Genomic DNA, 15,531 nt, shown 5'->3' with positions numbered 1-15,531 from the left:
CCCGGGCTCCGCTGGAAGCCGCTCCCGGCGCCTGCAGACCCCGCGAGGACGTAGGGCCAGTCCGTGCCAGACTCAGAGTCGCGGGGTGCCAAGTGAGCTGCTCTGGCCGTGCTCAGCACGTCCCAGTTCGGCAGTTGCTGCGCTTTCTGCCGCTTCCAAGTCAGGAATCTCCGGAAGGGCTCTCGCTGCTTGCAGTCTGTCAAATTTCGTGGCAGAACCGGTACGTTGTTGCGCCCTTTGCTGACTTCTGCCACCTCGGGGTGAGCATACTTGGAACACAACCTCAGCGTAAGTCATAACGCAAACCGGACCGGCTCCGGGCGTCGAAGCAGCACCGACCCGCTGGTGCTGAGCAGGTGTGAGGAGAGGCTTATCCAGATGCACCCCGGCCCGCTCCAGAAGCGCGGATGTTGTTTGGATGTTGTTGCGTAAGATGACGTTGCTCACGAGTGTCCCAGACTACAAGAAGGAAGCTGTGGAACAAGGACGACCTTTAAGTGTTAGTAAAATTACTCATTTAACAGGAATTAAAAAAGAATGTCCTGCCCCTTTAAAGTCCACCGGTCTAAGTTAAGCTTTTCGGGGACCTTCCAGCACGGCAGGAAGCACCGCGTTAGGTAAGCGATGCCGCTTGCATCGTGCCCTTTGAGATAAAAAGTGGGACAAAGCCTCCCCACTAAAGAGTCCGTGATCCAAGGACCTGGGCGTGGATTTGAGTTTTACTCGGCACCCCGATGTAGGCTGGGCAGAGGTGGCAGGATGCGGTGGTGTATGCGCTGAGTGGCAGAGGAGCAGACGGGAATGGTTCCCCAGCCGGGTCAGATGGTGGGAACTACCGAACTCTTATCGTTGGGCCCTTCACTGACGGGGTTGCTGTCGTTATTTAGTGGAACTTGTAAATGTCTCCAGCCCTTTCACCTGGGCTCCTCCTCAGCGCCGTGTACGGGAATTTCTCCTCAGCTTCCAGGTTCTTGAGAAAGCACGCTGTGCCTGAGACGCCCACGCATGGCACCCACACGTGCTGTGTGCGGTTGCCTCTGGCAGTCACGTCGCGTGTCACGCAGTGCTGGTGTCGGTTGTGTTCCTGTAGGTCTGCCGTTCCGTGTGGGCACTTAGGGAAAAAGTCCACAACAGGTAGCAGTGAAGCATGATGGAAACTACTCCACCTTTCTTCCTCTTCAGCTGCTGATAAACAACCCGTTGGTGCACTTTGGCTTTGCCGTTACTGCTGATCTCCGTGTAGCCTGCGGTTACGGCTCGCGTTTTCAACCAGGAAGCAGATGAGATGGACTTTAACTTTGAGAAGACCCAGCTCTAAATTACAGAGGGTCCGTCACCTGTACGACTGCCGCAGAGGCAACTGAGCACTCCTGGGTGGAAATCGCTGTTGCCTGTCTGTTGAGAGTTACCTTTTGGGCATAACAATTTTGCAGCCGATGCCTGCGGATTAAACGTGACCCTGGCTTACTTAGAGCCCAGCCCAGAGGTTGTGGCTGGTTGCTTGGTAGCACATGAAATCTGCTCCATCCCATCATTGTGTTTCTCGAGAGTCAGAGGTCAAAGCATGGAACTCGTGCCGGGAGTCAACTAGACCTGCGTCGCGCCCCGCTGAGAGTTCTGGCCTAGTTTTGGGGAGGTCGCATCTTTCACACCGTATTCTCCTCAGACATTTGGGGGTTACTCGTTTTGCTGTGATTTGACTGTTCTCCGTAGGTTTTACATACGTTGCTAGGGTTGGTATTTCATTGTCTGAGACAAAGAAGAGCTAACAGACAGGAAAGCGACGGCCGCTGCAGAAGTTTCTCCCTTTGCGCTGGATTTACAGTCCACTCCTCCTGTTCTAAAACAAGCAGCAGTTCCACTGGAGCTGCGGGTTAACTCCATCTCCAGCCTGCGCAGATCTGCTCCTGTGTGGGAGAGATTTTTCTCTGCCATCTGCTGATTCATACGTGTTTATGTGATGCAGGATTCTCTGCCAGAGTTGTAAGAGTTTCTTGGAACTCCGGTCATGCAACAGTATTGCTTAACAATGGAAGGGAAAGCAGAGGCTTCCTCTTGAGAATGCCAGGAAAAAGAAGGAGAAGAAGGAAGTTTTTTCCTTGCTGGAGCAGTTTGCTCTTTTTCTGAACAGCAGCAAAGGCACTTTTGTTCTTCTCAAAAAATGTGTTCCTGTGCTCAGTCATGTTTTGTCTGTTCCCAAAATGGGAAAAGCTGGGCTCGTTGGTAAGAGCACTCATGGGCAGTTTGTCCTTTATTGCCAGAGCAGGAAGTGCCTGGGAGAAGGTCACACAGGATTCCGGTCCAGTCATGTATTGTCACTAACAATGTTCTCACCCCTTAAGCACCAAGACTGAAAGTTGCCACGGTTGCCGTGGAAGCTTGTTTCCAAGGCTGGTAAATCACGTGTGTGAGAATGGAGGAAATGCAGTGTCACTAATGTGACTTTCCTGACAGGCGCAGAAATGTGGTTTATAAGGTAATTGCCTTGAATCTGAACCTGTACACTGAAGCGGGGATGGATCGCAAGTGAAGTGCTGGAACATCTGAAGATACAGGGAAAAATAGGATTCTCTTGTTACATTTCATAGTAGTTTGATTAATGTAGATATATTTATCATAGAACCACAGAGCAGTTTGGGTGGGAAGGGACCTCAAAGCCCACCCAGTCCCACCCCCTGCCATGGGCAGGGACACCTTCCCCCAGACCAGGCTGCGCCAAGCCTCATCCAGCCTGGCCTTGGACACTTCCAGGGATGGGGCATCCACAGCTTCTCTGGGCAACCTGTCCCAGTGCTTCACCACCCTCTGCGGGAAGAATTCCTTCCTGATGTCCCATCTCCATCTCTCTCTTGCCTTTTAAACCTGTTACCCCTTGTCTTGTCACTGCCTGCCCTTGGAAAAAGCCCCCCCAGCTTTCCTGTAGCCCCCCCAGGCACTGGAAGGGGCTCTACGGGCTTCCTGGAGCCTTCCCTTCTCCATGCTGAACCCCCCAACTCTCCCAGCCTGTCCCCATGGCAGAGGGGCTCCAGCCCTCAGAGCATCTCCGTGGCCTCCTTCAGACTCGCTCACACTGTAAAGGCTGTGGTGGTCTTTATTAAAAAAGTGATTTCCCTGTCCCTACTCAAGTGAGAAAAGCCGGCTGTCGCCTGCCTTGTGTTACTCAGAGGGTTTGACGCCAAACGCTCCACAGCGGAGCTCCAGGCTCCCCCTCTTGAGAGGGGTCACTGGGGCTATGACTGTGGTACCCACCTCGGGGGGCACATCCGTACCCGCACACGGTGCGCACGTGCATCCTCCCAAAAGGTCACTCCTCCTTTCCTGAGCTAGCAGGTTTGTAGCACGGCGGAGCGGCTGGTCCCGGGCCGGGCGTTAGAAAACGTGAGGGCACGAGGGACGGGGAGAAGGGTTGTGTATGACCGCACGACGTGCTGCTGAGTGGGTTTTATCCTTCACACTGGACGCAACGTCATGGTGACTCCGTGTCAGCACCCACACCTACCAGTCTGCCAGGATTTGAAACGCATCACGTACGTTTCTAGCGACACAGCAGCTGGTAGCCACATCTCATCCAGAACATGATCTTCCACTAAGTGGCTGCGTTGCATCAGCAGAAAAATCTTGAGGAGATACGCTTTTTGAAAGTCTTAGATTATTTTATCTGTTTTCAGCTTACTTACTCAGCTTCACTGCACATAAGACTTCTCTCGTGTAAAAGCTGCACGACCATCCCTCTCCCAAGCGGGGCTGATTATGCCGTGGCTGGGTGTTTTCCAGCCTCCTGCTTGGTGCTGGCTGATGAACAAAGCTGCTCTCTGCCGAGGGAAGGCTCGGAGGGCTTTGCGGAGCACGGTGTCTAGAAGCTGATATCTAGGGCACTGGTGGCAGGATGTGGGGAAACGCTTTACTCGGGCACTTCGTTCTGCTCAGATGGCTGGAAGAGTTAAAGGATCATGGGGCTTTGGTGACGTGTTGATGGTCAGAGGTTGGGGTCTGGTGCTTACCCGTTTGGGATCCCCTGCTAGCAGCTTTGCTTTCCCAGTAGCTAAGAGTCAGTCCACTGCCGATGTCAGTTGGAATCCTCTAACGGAAACTGTGCGGGAGCCTCTTCGAGGTAATTTGTGTTACTCTGCAAGAAGCAGAAGCAGTTCCAAGAGCAAGCTTCGGGGGGATCAGGCACTGCAGGGGCTCTGGTAGGCAGATCTACCCTAACGAGGACACTGATGTAAGCTTACAATAATGTTTTCTGTTGGCAGAGTTTCAGCACAGCTTGTCCTGCTGCACCTGGACAGTGTCAGTGATGGCAAGACTCCCGAGCGCTGCCCCGCACACCCTCTGGATCCTTTTCTTGTACGCAGCAAGCGAAGGTACGTTTGTCGGTGGTTCAGATTGCTGTGCTGAAGTTCTCATCAACAGCGTTTGCCCGTGACCAGTCGGCCACGCTGTTACCGCTCATGAACCAATGTAAAATGTGCCTCCTCAGATGTCAGAAATGTCCATGGACTAGAATACGGCCCTAGACTTTTTTTTTTTAATTGACCTTTCCCACATGGGCAAAAAGAAACTGGAGTTTGCAGGACGGAAAAACTGAGGTTTGGAAGGTCAGGTCCCGGGTTCCCCATTGTCTGATCTATCGGACACCTTGCTGCAAGCAGGGTGCTGAGCGGCGCCCGGGGCACATCTCTGTACAAGTCCCGCAGGAGCAGAAAGCGTTTGTCTCTTCTGCTTGTTTTCCTAAGGGCAGCGTCCGCCCCGCGGCACCTGGAGGGTGACGGGATGGAGCCTGTAGAGCTGCTGTTGGAGGGCATCTGCCCACGTGGGTTCTGCAGGGTGTGCGGTGACTCAGGTGGAGGATTTCATGGATGGGTTTGGAACAGACTGTGCAGGCCCTTGCTGCACACCACGAGCTTGGCTGTGCCTGTCCGGGATGTCCTGGGTGTCCTTCACTACCCATCCGTTTGCTCCGGCAGGACGTGGAGCTGCATTAGGTCTTAGTGCTGCTGGGGAGCTAACGGTTATTGCCTGAGGGTCAGCTGGCAGGGCCTGAATGTGGCAGCATTGTTTTCCCTGCAACTTTTACTTGATTTCAAAGACAAGTTGGATATATAAAATCATGTTTTATGACAATGAGTGTTTATTCTCTGGAAAAGGAACCTTACACTTTGCTTTCTGCAGGTTTTAAGGAGCCTCGCAGTAGTCTGCAGTCTCCTGGTTTCCTCTTCTTTTTTTCCAAAAGCAAAACTAAATAAAGTTAAAATAGCCTGTCCCTACACAGAAGGTTTATTAGCTTCTTTCTTGTGTGTTGTGAAGTGGCACAGTTTGAACTGATGAGACGGATCAAGGTTTTGGAGGGTGCGTTGCCTGGGCCATGTACTCTGGTAATCCCACGTTCTGAAAAGGATCTTTATCCAGGTTTAATTTTACAGGTGTTTTCTCTAGTTAACTGCCTGTTCTAAGTTTCTTCAGCATGGTGTTCTAGTTGAGGATTAAAAAAGAAATGCCGTATTTCAGTTCCCTTTTTTAACTACACGAACTGAAAACAAGCTCTGCCCCGTGTGTGGTGGCAGAAGGAAATTCTCAAGTGTCTGAGGTTTAAAATAAAAGGATGGCAGAGAGGGAACAGGGTGAAGGTCAGAGGAAAAGGAGACAGAAGGCCATTTAGAGTTCTGGAAAGGCATGAGGGCACTGAAAGGGAAGATAAAGTCAAGCTGCCAATCATCGTTGCTTCCCACAGTAGGAAGGACTTCATCTAACTGAAGTGTTCCCAAAAGGGCAGGGTGATGCTCCTACTGCTTTAAAAGTGCCTCTTCAAGAGGAATATTAACGAAACTACAAATGGCAACCAAGTGTAAACAGCAGCCCCTTGTCAAACAGGTAATGGCTCTTTCAAAAGAAAGGAGCAGTGTGACTGTTAGTTGCAGAGATTTAGTCTTGCTGCCCTTCTGATGATTCTTGGGGTTTTTTGACAGTTGAGGACCATACAGAGCAAAAAGGAACCGAGTCTGGTGCTGCCATCCAGGGGGCTTATGAGAGACAGATGAATAGCTGGCCTTAGGAAATGGTTTGGTTTGTTCCAGTTACTAGGTGTTTGACCCCCACTGCCGCCGTGAGCTCCCAGCATACCAGAGTCTGCAGAATGATCTGTACAGAATTTTAAACTGGTTCCTTGACGGGGCCGAGCTTACTGGAGCCATCCAGGGCTGCTGGGTGTCAGCTTAGTTTGGGACAGGCAAGTGAAAGTGATGTGGCTTTTAATGAGGGTGAAAGGCCATACGCTAACAGTACTGAACAATTCAGGGTTTGAGTCGGGTTTCTGTTGAGGCACGGGGGTCTGGTGTCCAGCCCGTGGCACGTTACGTGTCAGTGAGAGGCGTCTGACCGCCGCGGGTGCTGTGCTGCGCCAGAGGCTGCAGAAGCTGTGTCGCCATGAAGAACGCAAGTAGAGATGCAGAAGGGATGAAAAGAAGTCGGGTGTTTCTGCTTGGGAGGAGTACTCAGAAACTGGGGTACCCCTTGGAAAGGATAAACCTGTGAGGCAGCAGTGGCTGAAGGACAAGGGTCTTTCGGGGTGTGAGCTGTTGGCGAGTTTGTCTTGAATTTGCAGCGTAGCAGGCCGGAGTGGAGAGGCAGCAACGCGCTGGGCATATGCGCAGAACTGCCCCGGGAAGATTGCCCCGGAAAGCTTCTAGCAGAATCCTTGAGCAAACTCTCAGAGCGATGTCAGCTAGTGGGAATCTAAAAATTAGCCAAAGCTATTCAGCACTTTTACGGGGAATTGAGATGTGGAGCAGGAGAGAAGGGCTGGGGTCTGTGCACCTTGTGCCAGAAAGGGGAGAAACAACGTTTACGGTAACAGTGAGGTTGGGCATCAAAGAAGGCAAAGAAGTGTCTGGGATGGTAAAAGTATTAGCTGTTTCTGACTGCTTGTTTGGAAATGATCACATTCCAGTGATCTTACCGTCACACAGCTCCTCCTCCTCTGTTCCTTGTGTCACTCACGTGGAGCACAGTGGAATAATGGAAAATGGGACCGGAAGAGATCCTGGGGATTGTGTATTCCTTTTCTCTTTCCAGTTCTAAGAACAGTGTTTTCATCAATGTTTTCTATTTTTTTTCTTAAATACTGCCAGTGAAAAGAGACTGCAGACACAAACATTGAGGCTTCAGGCTTTTCTGTACCCTCAGTGCCTGGAACGGTGGGACTCTGTTCCTCTCCAGGTCTCCGAACACGGTCATAACAGTGAACAGTAGAAGACAGAGCAGGAAAACCAAGTGAAATTAAGAAAACACATGTACTAGAAGGTCTGTCAGGAAGATCTTCTAGGCAATGGGGAACTGCTCTGGGGAGGCAGAGGGCAAGCTTTTGGGCAGCTTACAACCCTTGTAGGTAAAGCAGGAGTACGTGCCTGTGGGCAGTGATCTCGGTCTGACTCAGTTCATTACCTGCGTTTTGGCTTCTGAGCCCTTTGTACTTCACACGGCGGCGGAAGCTGGTTTAGAATGAAATGTGGATGTGTTCTAGAGCTACCAGAATCGAATTTTCTATGCTTGGAAGACTGTTGATGAGTTGTGCCTTCCTATTTCAATACTACTACTGCAGACCTTCCTCTCCAAGACTGTAGATGTTGTCTCCAGGTTGAGGCTTTTGGTGACATGTCTCTCTTCATTTACCCAGAAAACAAAAAATAGCAATGCTTTCGTTCCATTTCCAGGGGGTTGGTATCTCTCTCTAAATGGAAAAGTTAATGTTGCTGCTTAATCCAGTTTATTCTTTTGATTCTCTGTTTTCTTGCCTGCTGCTTCTCCCCAGCTATGGCTGCAGGACACGTACAGGAATTCGCGTGCTTCACCGACTATGACGAAGAGCTGGTTTGTGACTGGAGGGTGCCTGCACAAACCGATTGCTCCAGGGACTTCCTGCTCTACTACAAGAGTGAATTTCTGTCATTGCCGTAAGTGTTTAGTAAGATGTTACATTATCACTGTTGGAACTTCAGATATCCTGTATCCATTATCAGCTTTGATTCCCTCCCTCTGCTCTGGGTGTCTGGGAGTAAATGTAATCCGGATCATTCTTCCTGGCAGGAGGGAAACGGGTGGCTGCAATAGCAGCACGCTCTGCCTGGTGTTCTGCTGCCGTGCAGACCCCGCTGCCCCCTTAGCACAAAGGAGGGAGCAAGTCCTACCCGTGGGAGTGGTAGGATTCTCATGACTTTACCCAGCTCCATCTCACGTGACGTTTTACCTCGCTCGGGAGAAACCTTACCTCGTTTTCCCAGTCTGCAGCCTGGGAAAGGTACCCCCCGGAGCCCCGTGATTGCCTCTGCGCACGGTCAGACTCCCTGTTCAGGCACGGAACGTTGTCCCTGTTCGGCTGCAGGGCCACTCCTCGTCTCCTACGAAGGGAGATGCATCTGGGCTCTCCTGTTCCTCTCCATACGATTTCTCCACATGGACATCCGAAGAACCTCACTTTGTACACTGCAGTAAACTCTTCCTGCCCTAGCCAGCTGGCAGTCTGCGCCTTCAGAGGCGGAGTGTGACAGAGGGTGCTAACTTTTCCTCTTGGGATCAATCCTGAACCTTTCTGTCCAGTTTTTTGTTTGTAGGATGGAGATATCCAAGGGAAGTTTGGGGGTGGCAGGTTGTGTTGGGGAGCACAGTTCTGGTCTGGATTTGTTTGGGCTGAACGTGTCTAGGAACTGAGCGTTCGTCTCAGATCTGATTAGCTCTGCATGTCGGTGAGCTTGATCTTACCTCGAGAAAGTGTGCTGCGCCCACTAAACATCACATCGTTTCTGCCTGCTTTTCAGCAACAGCGTGTGTGTCCCTGAGAGTGGAAAAGGCAGTTTGACGTGCACTTGCACAATACGTCCGAAGTATTTTGTATCAGGCCTCACGTATATTCTGACTCTGCGGCTCAACGGGACCGATGTGTGGAATTGCAGTGTTACACCAGCCCTGGTTGGTAAGCAACTCTTTACTTTGTCACTGGGCCATCCTGCTCCAGCCTGGCTGCGTTCTCATTTGTGTCACTGGAAGAGTTTTCCTTAGCAGAGGCGGAGAGGGCCACGCTGGCCTCAGCACAACATCCATTTGGCTTAGGGTGTAATTAATGGGGCAAGATGAGAGTGATTTGTCCTCTTGCTGTATCCTCTCTGGTGCCAGCCATCAGCAGTTTGGGGGCTTAGACATTTCTTCACTGCATTTTACTTGGATGAAATGGATCCATTTTACTTGGATTTACAAGGATGAAGAAGTTGCTACTTCCAGGTTCTGGAAGGACACCAGGCTATCCCTGCTGGAATGTCTTCCATTCTGGTCTCTGTCATACTCTGGTTTTTTTCATGCTCCTGAGCAGAGTTTTACAGTCGTTGCTGTGGATTGTAACAACCAGTGGTAGACAGCCAATCGCTCCCTCTCTCACAGGACAGAGCATCGATACAGCTCGTGTCTCTCTGTGGGCACCTGCTTTGATAGAACAGTGTGCTTCTTCGTAACGCCACCTCAACCCTCCGAGGAATCGTTCGCATCCCTTGGGCAGGCGTTTGTCTGCATGGCTAGCTGATTCCTTTCGTCACTGCTGCTTAGCAGCAGAGGAAGCAGGAGCTGGCAACGGCTTCGAAGCAGCAGGAGCCTGGAATGCCTGGCTGTGCAGCTGTCAGGAGCCTGTGCCTACTGCACAGCAGAGCCCGCTGTTCTGAGGGCACAGCTTGTTCCCATTTTTCCAGGCTGAAGGCTGCATCCAGTGCACCAAAAGGTTGAACTTCCCTTTTTTTCAGCCAGCTGGAAGATGCAGAGCTTGTCAATGCATACCTTGCAGCTGCTCTGTTTTGGCCTCTACATCCCTGTGCTACAGCACAGTGAAAAGGGCTCGGTGCATTGACTGTGGTGAGGTCCTGGTCTCTGGTGAATGTTTGTCTCTCTGCATGTCTCCATAAGTGCTTTCCCATTGCCATGTTCTCCTTAACTGTATTTTTTCCACATACAGTTAAGCCAAGGGCCCCCAAAAATCTTGCCATTGAGAAAGCTGAAAATGGTAATTTCAATCTGAGCTGGGAGGAGAGCTACTCTCCTTCATCCATGCTCTTTGGACAGCCAGTCGTCTATGAAGTGAAGTACTGGAGGAAGCAGCACCCAGCGGAGGTAAGAGACAGCCATTCTCTTCTTTTTCTGTCTCTCTGGAGATTTCAGGTTTAAGAAATCCTCTGAAAAGTCATGAAACCATTTTCTGAATAGCGCTGTAAGGGCCAGCAGGGGCAAGTCCCACCGTGTTCCTGATCGCACACGCCACAGGTCACATTGCCCCAGGGTGGTTCAGCTGAGCTTTAAAGGGCTAAAGCTCTCCTGACTGCCACCCCAAAACAGTCTGCTGCTCACAGTAGGCAGGGCAGAGGTTGAAAGTAGAATGCTGCTGTTCCCTGAACTCCATTTGCTCCATCAACATGAGGAAGCTGGAGGCTGTTTGTGACGCTGTGGCAGACATGAGGCATTTCAGACACCCTCGGGATCAATCCAGCCCTTCCGGGCTGGGCTGCTTCTAGCAGGGGAAGAACATGCATGTTGGCATGTCAGAAAAACCACCCACTCACGGCAACAAAACGGAGTCTCACACAGCAGATGAGGTGTACTCATCCATTTACTTATTTGGGAAAGGTCACGGAAACGCACCACACTATTGTTATTTAACTGCTGTCACTGTCCCTTCACCTCATAAGAAAAGCCAAGTGAACTTGCTCGCTTTCTTTTCAGGTTTCTGTAAAAGCAATTAACTACCAGGCCAAAAGCTTTGAAATCACTGCAAGCTCCTTGAGAGGAGGCTCCGACTACATTGCGACTGTACGGTGCAACTACACGGACTACCCGGCCTACTGGAGTGAGTGGAGCGAGGGAGTTGAATTTCACTACGGTAAGTGTTGGAGCAAATAGCAGCTTGACAAAAGGGCGGTGTGGTGGTATGACCCCTGTGGTGTGGTGTTTTGACCCCTGTTGTGTATGCCCCGCGGAGGGGAGAGCCATGGAATCACCGTCATCCTCTTGAACGCGTTGTGGGTACGTCTGTAAAGGCTTCCAGAGAGACTAAACCTAAAAAGGCAACCCCTGAGGCAACTGAGGAAGAGAAGGCCAGGGGAAGTTGGATTGCTTAGCCTTGTGGAAAAAAAGGCTGAAGGGCGATATGTATGTTCTCTATAAACATTTCATGAAGTAGACACCAGGGAAGAGCAAACACGTACACTAAAGCACGCTGACGTGAGAGCAAGTGGGCGTAAGTGAACAGGAGTGTTTAGGTTGCAAACTTGAGCAATGGTTAACCGTCCCAGGGTCTGAAGAGCAACAGAGAGGACAAGCAGCATATCCACCCTGCAGTGGCGATGACTATGCCATTTTAGGGACTGTGTGACAGGTTTGTCCCCAGAACTGACATTTGGCACGCGCAGCGACTGACGCGGTACCGGCGCTGGTCTTCCAGACAAGCCGCGCCGGAGCCTGTGCGTGTGCTGCGTCTGTCTGCTGCAGCCCTTGTTTCACATCCTCTGAGGGGGCATGTTTTAAGGTGCAGAAGGGCAGCAAGGAGTTCTGCGTTGCCTGTACTTGTGTTTATCCGCACGCGTGACGTGCGTGTCTGTTTGAAGATTACCAGGTAACGGCTGAAGACGTTCTGCAGCTGGCTGTGCCCGTGTCCTGCATACTCATCTTGGCAGTGTCTGTGACTTGTTACTTCGGCTTCACCAAGTACGTATCGTGCTGCTCACGGCTCGCGCAGGGTAGCAGTTGCGCAGATATCAGTGTTGCTGTTGACTAACTGAATGTCTGGGACTGGAATCTAATGTTTTGGTTTCCAAACCCTTTATCTCGCTCTCATGAGCAAACGTTTCGTAGGTGCTGATCAGTTGCGCTGTCGTTTTCTGAACAGATAACTGAATATGCTCTATTCATCTTACCAATATGGGATTGTTACGGCGTCCAAGGCAGGGTGCAGGGATGGGATTTGTCAGTTTTGGACCCCAGTCTCTGCTGGGGTTCAGTAATGATGGTGAAGCATGTGTGTTTCTTTTTAATCTCTTCAGCAGTAATGGGAAAGCGCATCCTGTCTGCTGTGCACATCATTCCAGACACAATTAGGAGAACATGTGGCTGTGGCTGTGCAGAGCAGTCACGCACCAAACACACAGACATCTTTGCACGAGCTCAGTGAGAAGCAGCACTGGGAGATGCACAGAACCAGCACTTCCTGTTGCTGCGGTGCCGACGGCTGAGTGGGGGGAACAAAGGAAGACGGAAGCCTACGCTGCGAAAGCCAAAACGCAGTCAAAGCAAACTATTTTCATTCTTCCCTTGCAGAGTGAAGAAAGAATGGTGGGACCAAATCCCAAATCCAGCAAAGAGCCATTTGGTCATCAAAAATGTCAAGGTAATTTAAAGGTTTTGCAAAAAATACCTTTTCCTGATCACCAGAAGTAGAATAGGTACTAAGTGCTGTTGTCTGGCTAGCACAGGGCATACTAAATGCAGTTCACTCTGTCCTAAATCTCATTTCTATCTTTATTAGTTTTCAGTCTTGTGCTACATTGATGAAATGAAGTTCCCTTTCCATGACTTAAAGCCGAGTCATTTGGAAAACCAAATGTAAGTGAGATAAAGGAAAAAAATAATCTGTTTTACAGCATGAAATAGTTTCCTATTCCATAAACATTAACTGTCTTTTTCCTTTTGACTTCTAAAAACAGAAGCTGCAAGAACTGTCTGGCTCAAAGTTTGTCAAGCCAAAGCTTCAAGGGAAAAGATCACATCAGAAGCGATGAGAAGTCTTGCAGCTGCCACAGCAAGTTTGGAGAGTGGTTTCCAAAAGGCAGGAGCGCAGTTTTAACCCCCGAGACAGTTCTGGTTGAAGAGTCCATAGAAATCTGTGAATGTGTGACAGATGCTGAGGCTGGGGGCCAGGAGGAGACCAGCGAGCAGGTCACCACGTTTGAGCCTTGTGAGAGCAGTGGCGGTGCTTTCAGGGAGCATGCTGAACACAACGACGCACTTGCTAGCATGTTCCTTGAGCTTCTGGCAGATGAAAACATCCCAGACAATAAAGACCCACACATCATGATGGGTGAGAGTAAAACCTTTGAGAAACATGGGTCAGAAAATCCACCACAGCAAAATCCCAAAGAAAGCGCAGCCTGGAGTGAGCAGCCGTGTGATGTTTCTCATACAGTCTCCCTTCTCTCCGAAGCCTCTCAGGATGACTACAACTGTAGTACGGCCAGCAGGAAGTCACAGGAGTCGGAAGAATCCTTTGAATCTGGCTATCGGAGCTCCAGCATAAATTCTGCTTCTCTGGATGCAAGAGATCTTCAACATACGGTTTGTCAAAGCCTTTTTCCATCCAGTTCTGAAAGTCAGCACGACTCATGTGTCCTGATCCAGCAATCTCCAAATAAACCATCCTTTGGGACCAAAAAAGACAGAATAAGTGACCTTGCGTACAAGAGTGTTGATAGCCCTGTGTCTCCATCCCTGGGGCTGTGTAACTCTGCCTACAAGAGCTTTGACACCCTCATGTCTCTGTCTGCGGAGCCCCGTGCCTCGGCCTACAAGAGCTTTGACACCCTCCTGTCTCCGTCCGCGGAGCCCTGTGCCTCGGCCTACAAGAGCTTTGACACCCTCGTGTCTGAGTCTGTGGCTAACAGCAGCCTGACTCTTGATGACACGTGCTCCTCACCACCCTTGCCGCAGTTTTCAGAGACACCAGAACTCAGCTGCAGAGACCAAATTTATCGACCCCCTGGCAATCAGACAAGTTACACCAACCACACATCTCCCTGCACTGAGCTTGATTTTCCAAACCCTTGTTCAGAACATACTGATTTTCCATCTTTCTTCACGCATGCAAATGCCAGTGCTTCAGCCTCCCACCCGGAGGAAGAAATCCCTAAGCAAGTGACATATCAGAACATTCAAAAGAAAGAAAACAGGATTTCTTGCCCCACTGAACCTCAGCCATCTGGTTATCGACCTTTTGATGATGCAGTTAAACATCATGATAGGTGTTATGACAGTGACAGGGAGGTTCCCTCTCGGTCACTACAGGAACCCAGCATTCATCTTTCCTACAGCAATTTGAGAGAAACCCCCCTGGGTACCGCAGTCTGTGAACCTGAGCAGGGGGCAGGCGACCACGTGTGTTTAACTGTACAGGATTTGGAGTGCGGCACTGTCCCAGGTTTCGCCTCTGGTGAGAAGGTCACGCAGCCCAGCGACGGCAGCCTCTGGGTCAGCTCTGGTGAGCTGTCTGGAGACAGCAGAGGTGGAAATGCCAGCAGAGCCCATCAGCTGTTGCGTCTTTTGGAGCTGAACAGCCAAGAGTTTAACAGCAGAGAGAGGACTGTAAAGGGGACAGAACCTGGCAGCTGGGACTGCCCTGCTGAAGGAGGGCAAGGGAGCGGCAGGAACAGCGTAAATACTGCCCTTCACGGCCGCGCTCACGACTGCCCGGGGAACCTTGGAGACGCCGGGGAGAATGAAGAGGAGGTGAAGCGTGTGGCGAGCAGGAGGCGCGGCTCAGCAGCCAGCTTTCCAGAGCCACCGCTGGCCAGCTTTGGGCTACACTGGGAAAGGAAAGCTGCGGAGCTCCTGGCCTCCGAGAAGTTACCCCCTCCTCTTTCTGCGGCTAACCCCTGCCCGGACTCTCAAGCCATTCACAGTGAGGGTTCCAGGCCGGAACAAAGACCCTTAGAACTGTTGAGGGAAAACCACAGAAAGAATGAGAAAAAACTGAAACTCCTGCAAGCCCTTGCCCAGGAGGACAACAGCTACATGCAGGTGGCCTAGCCACACTTGCCGAGGCTGAACCGAGCCAGACTGATGGCAAATCCAATAGTTGTTTGTTCTTCCCACCCTGCCTGGAGTGAGGGCTGCCGCAGGCCAGACGTGGATTTGGGGGGCTCTCAAACTCCTGCCCGCTGCAGGGCGGGCAGCCGGTATGTGACGCAGGCCCCGGGCCGTACTGGGGGTTAGCCCCTCATGGCAGCCACAGCTCAGGCCGTGGGGCGAACCCAGAGCAGAAGTTTTCGGGCCGTGATTGTCTGTAACCATGAGCAGCAGCTGCTGGAAGTGGAGTCCTTAGGGCAGCTCCCAGGGCGTTGCCTTGGCTCCGTGTGGCTTGGGAAGCCCAGGGAGGTTGTGGGGAAGGTGCTGGCGTACCTGGCAGTGGGGCATAGGTTCAGGTGGAAGGGAAGGGGCTGACTTGCGGTGACAGCGTCACACAGCTTCCGTGATCTCCTGGGGGAAGGGCCGTCCTGTGTGCCTACCCCCAGCACGGGGTATGTGTTTCTATACTTGCTCAGTCAAGACCTGTCTTAAATCATATTTAATAAATGATTTATTAATAGATCATTGTCGTTTGGGGTTAAGCAATGCTGTCACTGATGCTACAGTTTCTTACTCTGTAGGAGTAAGCAGAGTTAGTTCATGTGGCATCAGACATTCCTCAGCAGTGTTTTCCCCGGAAGCTTATCCAGCCTATGGTCAGGCTCCCAAAAC

General features: G+C 51.1%; 2 protein-coding genes across 2 annotated transcripts; both read left to right on the top strand.

Moving 5' to 3' along the window:
* Positions 1-4,355: 4,355 nt before the first annotated feature.
* IL4R (interleukin 4 receptor) lies at positions 4,356-11,800 on the top strand (the record flags this gene model as incomplete). The annotated part of the gene is made up of 6 exons (XM_010157323.1): positions 4,356-4,461; positions 7,808-7,949; positions 8,811-8,965; positions 9,989-10,143; positions 10,750-10,906; positions 11,631-11,800. Coding segments are annotated over 6 exons (885 nt in total), but the record flags the coding sequence as incomplete, so codon positions are not given.
* Positions 11,801-12,401: 601 nt separating this feature from the next.
* LOC104513840 lies at positions 12,402-14,820 on the top strand. Its single transcript, XM_010157322.1, has 2 exons — positions 12,402-12,409; positions 12,726-14,820. The coding sequence occupies exons 1-2, from the start codon at positions 12,402-12,404 to the stop codon at positions 14,818-14,820; spliced, it is 2,103 nt and encodes a 700-aa protein (XP_010155624.1).
* The last annotated feature ends 711 nt before the right edge of the window (positions 14,821-15,531 follow it).

This window comes from Eurypyga helias, unplaced genomic scaffold (assembly GCF_000690775.1).
Source record: "Eurypyga helias isolate BGI_N326 unplaced genomic scaffold, ASM69077v1 scaffold41818, whole genome shotgun sequence".
NCBI lineage: Eukaryota > Metazoa > Chordata > Aves > Eurypygiformes > Eurypygidae > Eurypyga > Eurypyga helias.
Note: the sequence above shows the minus strand (reverse complement) of the source record. Positions and strands in the feature narration are given on the sequence as shown.